Source organism: Salvelinus sp. IW2-2015, unplaced genomic scaffold (assembly GCF_002910315.2).
Source record: "Salvelinus sp. IW2-2015 unplaced genomic scaffold, ASM291031v2 Un_scaffold4467, whole genome shotgun sequence".
Taxonomy (NCBI): Eukaryota; Metazoa; Chordata; class Actinopteri; order Salmoniformes; family Salmonidae; genus Salvelinus; species Salvelinus sp. IW2-2015.
The window spans coordinates 5,987-16,448 of NW_019945737.1; the positions used below are offsets into that span (position 1 = coordinate 5,987).

Here is a 10,462-nt window from a genome sequence, read left to right on the forward strand (position 1 = left end):
ACTCTGCATCCAAGCAAGATGAGTAGATACTAGCTGTCTCGGTTGGAGGGGGTGTACTCGCTGGGGTGCGCAGAAACATTTTTAGAATCCTTCCAATACACATTGCCTTGAGCATCAGAGGTGGATGGAGCACGACGTCTGCAATAGCCGCACACGACTCGAGCATAGAACAGTGTCTACATTATTTGTGTTATAGGCTTTCTCTTGACCTATGCTTCTCCCCATTGAAGTAAAAACGTGTGATTCAAGTACCATACCATAATTGGAGAGACAGGACAGTAGGTCAATGTGTTATACTACTACAGTCTCGCTGATGAGGGTTCATGTGTGAATGTGATACTACAAGTAGAGAACAGGACTAGGCTAGAAATTCCAAATGTTGTTATACTACTTACAGTCTCTCCTGATGGGAGAGACAGGACAGTAGGTCAATGTGTTATACTACATACCAGTCCTCCTGATGGGAGAGAACAGGACAGTAGTGTTCAAGTGTTATACTACTAAACAAGGGCATGTGAATAAGGTTCAAATTGCCGATTTTCCAGAAAATTCTGTTGGAAGAGGAAAATCCAGGAATCTCAAACCAAGATTTCTGGAAACCTGGAATTTTGGGAGAGTTTTGTAACTGTAAAGGTGAAATATGAGGACGGTAGCCGAGAGAACTCACTGTGGCAGTTAGGGTTTGTCAGCCTGAACAGCCAGAGACTTCCATTGGGGAAGTATGGCACCATCACATAGGCAAGAGGGTCTGACTGAAAGAGAAGGGTCATGTAAAACATACATCATGACAAATGGAGAACGACCTCTAAAAGGTTCTGCCTGGTCAATCAGACATTGAAGTGGCTGTAAACATTTTACTACGATGTAGCCTCCACAGACTTCAGGGCTTTCATACTTCCCACGCTTAGGAGAGCAGAGCTGTTGTCAAGGAAGTTGTCAAGGAAGTGTGTGTGTTTATACAGGACGTACCAGCCCCCACCTACTGTCAACCAATCATGTTAACCGCAGAGCTAAACAGAGCCCTCTGCAGTTACAAATTGGGAGGCTCACGGCATGCGGTAAGGAAGCTTGACTTGGCCTTACAACGCCTCGGAGACTCCGCAATTGCATCACACCCTCCATACGAAGCCTCAGACCGCATTTTCGGATCAAGCATAAATTGGCTTAAGTCAAGTCAGTCCTCAGATCATGAACCATGTGCTGTCAGTTGAAGTGAGACGAGAAAGGAGCTGAGTGACTGCAGATGCGAGTGTGAGCGAACATGCGAGTGACGGGGCGAGACAGGAAGCTGAGTGACTGGTCGAGACAGGGAAGCTTAGTGAGCAGTACCTTGCCAAAGAACAGTGCCAGAAGAGGGGTATTCCAGGTCAGTCTGACTCTCCCGCTGCGTCCTGGTTCTGTGAAACTGGGAGGTTTCTCCAGCACTCTGGCCTCTGCCTCCTCATTCACAGTGTAACCCTGACAGGGAACCCAGACACAAAACCACCTATAAGGATAACAACTAAACCTCTGTCAAAAGACAGGGTCTCTCAGATGGCAAATTAACGTGATCAAACGTGTTTAAAACAGGAGCAGTAATACCTGAACATTTCAAAAAAGAACATCATTCTCTTAAAATGTTTGCTCACATTTGGTCCTGAACAGAGTTCCACATTTACACAATGTTTTTAACCTGTAAGTCACTCCCACATGGCAACCCTATTCCCTATATAGTGGCACTACTTTTAACCAGAGCTCTATGGCCCCTAGTCAAAAGTAGTGCACTAATAGAGAATAGGGTCCTATTTTGGACGTAGCCCTAAAAAGGGTGTGAAAAGGAGTTACTTGAGTATGACCTCTGTCCCTGGAACTCAGTACAGACCAGAGGCCTGCGTCCACTCAGCTCCTTCATGGGGCTCAGCGTCAAACATGTCCCTGTCCAGACTCTTCACCGCAGACCTCCAGAGCTCTGCACACACACACTACCCACATCTGTGAAATACGTAGGTGCTGGCTAATAATACATACATGATGAAACATGGTAATTAGGAACACACACTGAAATAATACACTTCACAGATTTCCACTAGGGGATAGTACTGCAGCACAATGTGACCATGTCCTGTTTTCCATATGGTCTTGTACAGAGGTAGTTGGATCAGTCAAGGACTCAGGTTGTGTCTCACCATGTGGCTGTGGATGTCTGCCTCAGAGTAGAGCAGGGGGAGCTCAGGACAGCGCCTTCAGCCAGAGCACTGAGCTTCTCTACAACACAAACAGCTATTAGGGAGGGGTGTGATGAGTGGACTTACACATTGTGGAAGTGTTCCGGACTTAGTTGGAACACAGAATTACAATGACAGAACACATAAATCGACAGAATTAGAATGACAAACAAATGACAGAATTATGAATGAAACTGAATCAGAAAAGAATGACGACCAGATCAATGACAGAATAGAATTGACAGAAAAATTAAATGACAGAACATTAAAATGACAGAACAATAAGACAGATTAGAACAGAACATATAAATGACAGATAGAATGAACAGAACATATAAATGGACCAGAATTCAAGACAATTAGAATGATAGAAAGATGTTGGAACATGTAACGTACATATTCTTTTCTTTCTTGACCGATTTCTTGGAAAAGAGTGTTTCTGGTCTCAGCGATCTCTTCCTTCTTCTTCAGAATCTCTGTTAGGTCAAAATCTTCAGCCTGACAGGAGAAACCATTAATAAACCTCCCTTTCCTATATTACCGCTCTACTCACTACTGCATTCACAGGAAGTCATTCGGCCATTATAACTGTACAAATTGAGCACATGAGCTGGGTATCCTCCGCAGACAAGCCAGCTGTTCTGGGACTGTGTTCCAAACGGCATCCTATAGGCTTGGCCGGTATACCGGGGTATTTGGAAATGGCCACAGATTGGTTTTTCAATGCCGTTTAAACTATTTTGGGCGGGGGGGGTTCAATACAGAACTATTCTCCATGTCTCCACTTTCGTCATCTACACAGCATGTTTAGCCATAGTATTAGTGCAGAGCAGTCTGGTCAAAGTCTGTGCTTTTGTACATATTTTCGTGATAGGACGATGTTATTTAGTGGGAGTTGAAGTGTTTCAATACATTTTTATATTTGAAGCTACTTAAATAAATACCTGCAGTCAACTTGTGCAATACGTTAGGAGATAAAGCAGATGGCGTTGATCATTTCCCCTGTCACATTACGAAGCTCACCGTAGTTCCCCAGAACAGTTGAGACAGTCACGTGTGTGTTTGTAAATAGCACAACAGGAGAAAGCGGGAGCAGGTGAGTCCAGCTGTGTGTTGACAGGGGTCACGTTTTATATTGAGAGTCCTTTTTTTTTCTTTTTTTTCTTCAGTAGTGATCAGGGACGTGCAACTATAGTTTCCTTCACAGAAAATACATTAGTGCAACACATTCATCAGAAAATAGCTTCATTTACAACAGAAGTGCAACACTATTTGGCTGGCAGACACACAAGTAAATGAGCTTACAATGAAAAAGCAAGGTCTTTTTTGTTGTTGCAAACAACGATGCAGGGCCATCATATTTCTAATGTTTATCATAGAGAGAATGTAGCCAGCTAAATGTCCTGATGTTTTGTTTAAAGTTAATCATGCATTTTAATGGTGAAAAATAGGCTGGCTACACTGAGAAAAGTAGCTCCACATCAGTCAGAGCGCTGTCTGCTGATAGAATGATGGAGAACAGTAGCTCCACGTCAGTCAGAGCGCTGTCTGCTGATAGAATGATAGATGAAGACCAGTAGCTACACAATCAGTCAGGTGCTGCTGATAGAATGATGGAGAACAGTAGCTACAGTCAGTCAGAGCGCTGTCTGCTGATAGAATGATGGAGAACAGTAGCTACACGTCAGTCAGAGGCTGTCTGCTGATAGAATGATGGAGAACAGTAGCTACACGTCAGTCAGAGGCTGTCTGCTGATAGAATGATGGAGAACAGTAGCTCCACATCAGTCAGAGCGCTGTCTGCTGATAGAATGATGGAGAACAGTAGCTACACGTCAGTCAGAGCGTGTCTCTATAGAATGATGAGAACAGTAGCTCCACATCAGAGCGCTGTCTGCTGATAGAATGATGGAGAACAGTAGCTCCACATCAGAGACGCTGTCTGCTGATAGAATGATGGAGAACAGTAGCTCCACTCAGTCAGAGCGCGGTCTGCTGATAGAAGATGGAGAACAGTAGCTCACATCAGTCAGAGCGTGTCGCTGATAGAATGATGGAGAACAGTAGCTCACTCAGTCAGAGCGCTGTCTGCTGATAGAATGCCCATTCCTGAATTCTCATCTGAGTGGGGAAGAGCAACTGAAGAACGAAATTAGTTTGATGCCGAACAGAAATTAATAATAAGCATTTTAGATCTGCGTTTACAAGTCGCAGCAAGATATTTCTTATGAGATGATATTTTATTTCCCTGCGTTTAAAGCATAGAATTCTGCATTAGGGTGACCCTTAAGTTTAACTAGCTAGTTATCGAAGTAAATGGCTGAATTAATAAGGAAATGGGGCATCATAGTGTGTTAGCTTTCTGCCCTGTTTGACAAGTCAAAGCCCTTTGGATGAGTTATCTGTACAACTGCCACTGCAGCTTGATTTATGAGGGCCATGGTCAAAAGTAGTGCACTAAATAGACTTCCTAGTCTCTCACCTCCTCCAGACTGGCCTCCTCCACCTGTCTCCACCTCAGCTGAGCCCTCAGGCTGCGGATACGTTTCTTCACAGAGAACAGAGCGTCTGGAGTCGGGCTAGCATTCCTGCACTGTAGCATCTCACCCTTAAACTGAATGCAACACAAACGGAATGCAACACAAACGGAATGCAACACAAACGGAATGCAACACAAACGAATGCAACACAAACTGAATGCAACACAACGGAATAGAAGATCCTTGGTATAGGAGAAAACATGAGTTTGAGCGTGATAAGAGCACATCTCCAGACTGCTAGTGTTCTGACACAGCAGAAAGAGAAGTTATATGGTTAAAGACAAACAGCAAGATCTACTCAGATTAGGGTCGCAACATTAAGGGAACATTTGAGGTTTTCCAGAAATCTTGGTTGGATGATTCCGGATTTCCTGCATATTCCCTCACAATTCTGGGAATCTTCCAACCTTGATTTCTGGAAGATCTGGTAAGTAACACTTTAAACATCTAAAACAATTCTCTGACCTTTGTGTTCAGCAGATATTCTCCCATAATGTCACTCAGCAGACTCTGCTCACTCTGAATGTGCTGCATGACTTTGTAGAAGCGTTGGACACTGCCTTGGTCTCGTGGTTGTTCTGCTCCTGTTAGTAAACAAATAAGTCACAACAACAAACACAGAGTAAAAAACAGACGATGAGGTAATGCCGTGTTTAAGTCAACTGGAAGACAACTGGGAACTCGGGGGGGAAGTCGGTTTTGAACGGTCTCCAACTCAGAATTCCAAGTCAGGAAACTCTGCCATCTTCTAAAGCTCCAACTTTCCACCTGAAGATCACTGACGTCATGTTTCCAGTTGTCTTCACAGCACCATAAGAACACTGACGTCATGTTTCCCAGTTGTCTTCACAGCACCATAAGACTCACTGACGTCATGTTTCCCAGTTGTCTTCACAGCACCATAAGACTCACTGACGTCATGTTTCCCAGTTGTCTTCAACAGCACCATAAGACTCACTGACGTCATGTTTCCCAGTTGTCTTCACAGCACCATAAGACTCACTGACGTCATGTTTCCCAGTTGTCTTCACAGCACCATAAGACTCACTGACGTCATGTTTCCCAGTTTGTCTTCACAGCACCATAAGACTCACTGACGTCATGTTCCCAGTTGTCTTCACAGCACCATAAGACTCACTGACGTCATGTTTCCCAGTTGTCTTCACAGCACCATAAGAACTCACTGACGTCATGTTTCCCAGTTGTCTTCACAGCACCATAAGACTCACTGACGTCATGTTTCCCAGTTGTCTTCACAGCACCATAAGACTCACTGACGTCATGTTTCCCAGTTGTCTTCAACAGCACCATAAGACTCACTGACGTCATGTTTCCCAGTTGTCTTCACAGCACCATAAGACTCACTGACATGCAGGGGTGGACAGATGAAATATGGGCCCTGGTCAAAAGTAGTGAACTATAAAAAGGGAATAGGGTGCCATTTGGGACGCAGCCAAACTCACCCCGACTGACAGGGGAGAGTCCAGCTCCTTGGCCACGTTGATCTCTGCCTGCTTCAGCAGCTCATTCACTCCGTCCACTATGTCATTCACTCCCACCACTGTGTTAGCTGACAGGCAGAAAAACTGAAGGGACATTGGAGGGTTAGGATTTCCCAGACAAGCKCAATGCTTAACTKAAAAACCTTTTCAATGGAGAAACTTGATTGAACATGTTGTTTAGTCCACGACTAGGCTTAATCTGTGTCTGGGAAACCAGCCCAAAGTSTACAGTTCCATACCCAGGAAGACCGCTGGAGAAGTATTACATGTCAAATTATTTTCCGTGGGCATATCTTCAATCARTTTAGTAAAGAGAACAGTTGTTTCCCATTCCCACCCTTCACAGTACACACAAAAGCTTGGGAGAAATAAACCCAGAKTCTCTTTTTTAAAGGTTCTTCATCCTCAGTTCACCCAAACCAAAGCGGTACCGGGTCATTCTGTACCTTGCCAACGTTCTCCGACCAGGTGCACAGGGCCTTGAGGGCCTTGTCCGTCRCGTCTCTGACAGAGCTGGTGAGCCGACTCCTCTGAGTCCTCCACTGGTAGTACTGCTCAAAGGCCTGCTCTCCAACATCACCCTCCATAGAGGCTGGACCAAACACTGCAGTCAGGGAAGAGCTCACCTCCTGTAACACGGACACATGGGTAACAACAGCTTGATTATAGCACGCATCCCAAATAGTACCCTATATAGTGCACTATGTAGGGAATAGGGTGCTATTTGGGCCACATACTTAGATGTTGATGCATCAGAGCATGTTCAGCTGATAGCCTTGATATAACCCCAATCCTGTAGGGTCATCTAGAAATAACCAACCTCCTTCAAATATTTGGAATGTTGAATGAGAAAAAAATATTCAGAATCATAGTTTTCATTTTCAGTACCTCCAGTTTGTCCATGCGTTGTCTGACTGGCAAACACTTAGCCTCCTGAAGGAAGGACTCTACAGTGGCAGTCAGAACACCTCGCACCTTATTCCGGTTGTCTATCAGATCCCCAAGCTGCTCCTTCTGCAAAATGGACGCCAAAACATGGTCATTTCACTAGAAACTGTATTCTGATCTGACGAGACGTGTGTCTTTGTGTCCCAAATGGCAACCTATTCCCGATTTAGTGCACTACTTTCAACCAGACCACTATGGTCCTGGTCTAAAGTAGTGCACTAAATAGGAATAGGGTGCCATTTTGTACATAGCCTTTAACAGTAGGATGCAGACTGACCGTCTGACAGGCCTTGAGTTCTCCTGAGCCAGGCTGTAATCTCTCCATGCCGACTCCAGCTTCTCCATGGCAACCGGGGCAGAGATGCTGTTGTTTATGACAATGTTGATAGACTCCGTAAGGCTGTCACTATCCGTGTCACCTGGGTTTCTCTCTCTGTCCAGTAGAAATAAAACCACAATAATGCAAATCAATAGAATTAGAGTTAGATGCACGAGTTAGATGCACTATTGTAAAGTGGTTGTTCCACTGAGATCATAAGGTGAATGCACCAATTTGTAAGTCGCTCTGGATAAGAGCGTCTGCTAAATGACTTAAATGTAATGTAAATGTAGAAAGAGTAACTCAATGTGAAATGTTGAATTGTAAAAAATTAAATAAAAATACATTTAATAAAACATTGTTACTTAAAATTCGTTATCCTATAATAAAATAATTCCAATTCGGAGAGGTGTGTGGGGGGTCCGAAAATGGCATTACGTCCCAAATGGCACCTCATTACCATTTAGTGCACTACTTTCAACCAGAGTGCACTATATAGGTGCCATTTGCAACCCAGACCATCACAGTACCTTAATCCTCTCAGAGAATCGACTCTCTCAGCCAGTCGACAGAACCGGTCAGCCACCGCTGAGTCCAGGAGCTTATCCACTTGCTTCTCCTTCTTCTTTAACTGTCCCCTCATAGCCTAAACACAGGGAGAAGCATTCAAACACCAAAGACCGAGTAGCACAAATCAAATCGTATGTCACATGCTTTGGAAACAACAGCTGTAGATTGACAGTGAAATGCTTACTTTTCCAACAATAAAGTGTTAAAGATCAAAAAATAAATCAAAAAAAGTAAATGGTGACACGAGGAATAAATCCACAAGACACCTGCTACATTGTTTATGCCGCTAATGAGGACATTAGCCACATTATCTACCTTTACGTTCCTCAGTCTTTCATAACATTCATTCTCACTATAACCCAGGGCCCGGCTTCCCGATAGCGTTGGAATTTAGGCTTACAAGTGTTTTACCTCTGCATCTTTCCTGTAACATAGGAAGTTCTAACGATGGTTTGGGAAACAGCGGAGATTTAACAATTTTCTAGGAAGGTTCTAACGATGGTTTGGGGAAACAGCTGGGAGATTTAACAATGTTCTAGGAAGTTCTAACGATGGTTTGGGGAAACAGCTGGGAGATTAACAATGTTTCTAGGAAGGTTCTAACGATGGTTTGGGGAAACAGCTGGGAGATTAACAATGTTTCTAGGAAGGTTCTAACGATGGTTTGGGAAACAGCTGGGAGATTTAACAATGTTTCTAGGAAGGTCTAACGATGGTTTGGGGAAACAGCTGGGAGATTTAACAATGTTTCTAGGAAGGTTCTAACGATGGTTTGGGGAAACAGCTGGGAGATTTAACAAAGTTCTAGGAAGGTTCTATCGATGAACTTAGCATTAAGATGCTTTGGGAAACCAGACCCAGGTTTATCCCTTAAAACCTCATACCTGCACTACCATGTCCCTTCCACACTTACGACCCTGCCAACAACAAAAAAAAACATGTTTGAGGACAAAGCCAAACATTTTCATTATACACTGAACACAAATATAAACGCAACATGTAAAGTGTTGGTCCCATGTTTCATGAGCTGAAAAAAATATATTTTGAATGTAGACTCGTTAATGAAGTAGACTCGTTAATGTGATGTGGGAGGGTTGAATGTAGACTCGTTAATGTGATGTGGTGAGGGTTGAATGTAGACGCGTTAATGTGCTGTGGTGAGGGTTGAATGTAGACGCGTAATGTGCTGTGGTGAGGTTGAATGTAGACTCGTTAATGTGCTGTGGTGAGGGTTACTGTAGACGCGTTAATGTGCTGTGGTGAGGGTTGAATGTAGACTCGTTAATGTGCTGTGTGAGGGTTGAATGTAGACTCTTAATGTGCTGTGGTGAGGGTGAATGTGACTCGTTAATGTGCTGTGGTGAGGGTTGAATGTAGACGCGTAAGTGCGTGGTGAGGGTGAATGTAGACTCGTTAATGTGCTGTGGTGAGGTTGACTGTAGACGCGTTAATGTGCTGTGGTGAGGGTTGAATGTAGACTCGTTAATGTGCTGTGGTGAGGTTGAATGTAGACTCGTTAATGTGCTGTGTGGTTGAATGTAGACTCGTTAATGTGCTGTGTGAGGTTGAATGTAGACTCGTTAATGTGCTGTGGTGAGGGTTGAATGTAGACTCGTTAATGTGCTGTGGTGAGGGTTGAATGTAGACTCGTTAATTGTGCTGTGGTGAGGGTTGAATGTAGACTCGTTAATGTGCTGTGGTGAGTGAATGTAGACGCTTAATGTCTGTGTTGGTTGAATGTAGACTCATTAATGTGCTGTGTGAGGGTTGAATGTAGACTCGTTAATGTGCTGTGGTGAGGTTGAATGTAGACTCGTTAATGTGATGTGGGTTGAATGTAGACTCATTAATGTGATGTGATGAGGTTTGAATTTAGACTCATTAATGTCTGTGGTGAGAATTGAATGTTGACCTGTTAATGTGCTGTGGTGAGGTTGAATGTAGACTCGTTAATGTGCTGTGGTGAGGGTTGAATGTAGACTCGTTAATGTGATGTGGGTTGAATGTAGACTCATTAATGTGATGTGATGAGGTTTGAATTTAGACTCATTAATGTGCTGTGGTGAGAATTGAATGTTGACCTGTTAATGTGATGTGGTGAGGGTTGAATGTAGACTCGTAATGTGATGTGGTGAGGGTTGAATGTAGACTCGTTAATGTGCTGTGGTGAGGTTGAATGTAGACTCTTTATGTGCTGTGGTGAGAATTGAATGTTGACCTGTTAATGCTATGATGTGTCCATGAGCAGGTGCTCAGGCCCATTGACTAGTAGACATCTGCTCCAACGACACCAGTCTCACCTGCACTTCCTGTTTGGCATCTGCAAGTGTTTCTCCAGCTGCTCTGATTGGTTCTGGAGTGTGTTCCTCTCCACCTTCC

The 10,462-nt window shown here is 43.8% G+C and overlaps 1 protein-coding gene across 1 annotated transcript in view; it reads right to left on the reverse strand.

Annotated features, from left to right (window-relative positions):
* Positions 1-667: 667 nt before the first annotated feature.
* stk31 (serine/threonine kinase 31) overlaps positions 668-10,462 on the reverse strand; it is a gene marked incomplete at its 3' end in the record, with an annotated part of 20,746 nt that continues 10,951 nt past the window's right edge. The window contains 20 exon segments of the mRNA XM_070441658.1: positions 668-752; positions 1,330-1,360; positions 1,362-1,416; positions 1,419-1,486; positions 1,836-1,894; positions 1,896-1,933; positions 1,936-1,948; positions 2,166-2,215; positions 2,218-2,244; positions 2,597-2,702; positions 4,687-4,818; positions 5,210-5,292; positions 5,295-5,328; positions 6,208-6,330; positions 6,693-6,875; positions 7,135-7,260; positions 7,472-7,491; positions 7,494-7,627; positions 8,044-8,159; positions 10,384-10,457. Of these exon segments, the coding sequence (XP_070297759.1) occupies positions 668-752; positions 1,330-1,360; positions 1,362-1,416; positions 1,419-1,486; positions 1,836-1,894; positions 1,896-1,933; positions 1,936-1,948; positions 2,166-2,215; positions 2,218-2,244; positions 2,597-2,702; positions 4,687-4,818; positions 5,210-5,292; positions 5,295-5,328; positions 6,208-6,330; positions 6,693-6,875; positions 7,135-7,260; positions 7,472-7,491; positions 7,494-7,627; positions 8,044-8,159; positions 10,384-10,457 (1,557 nt within the window).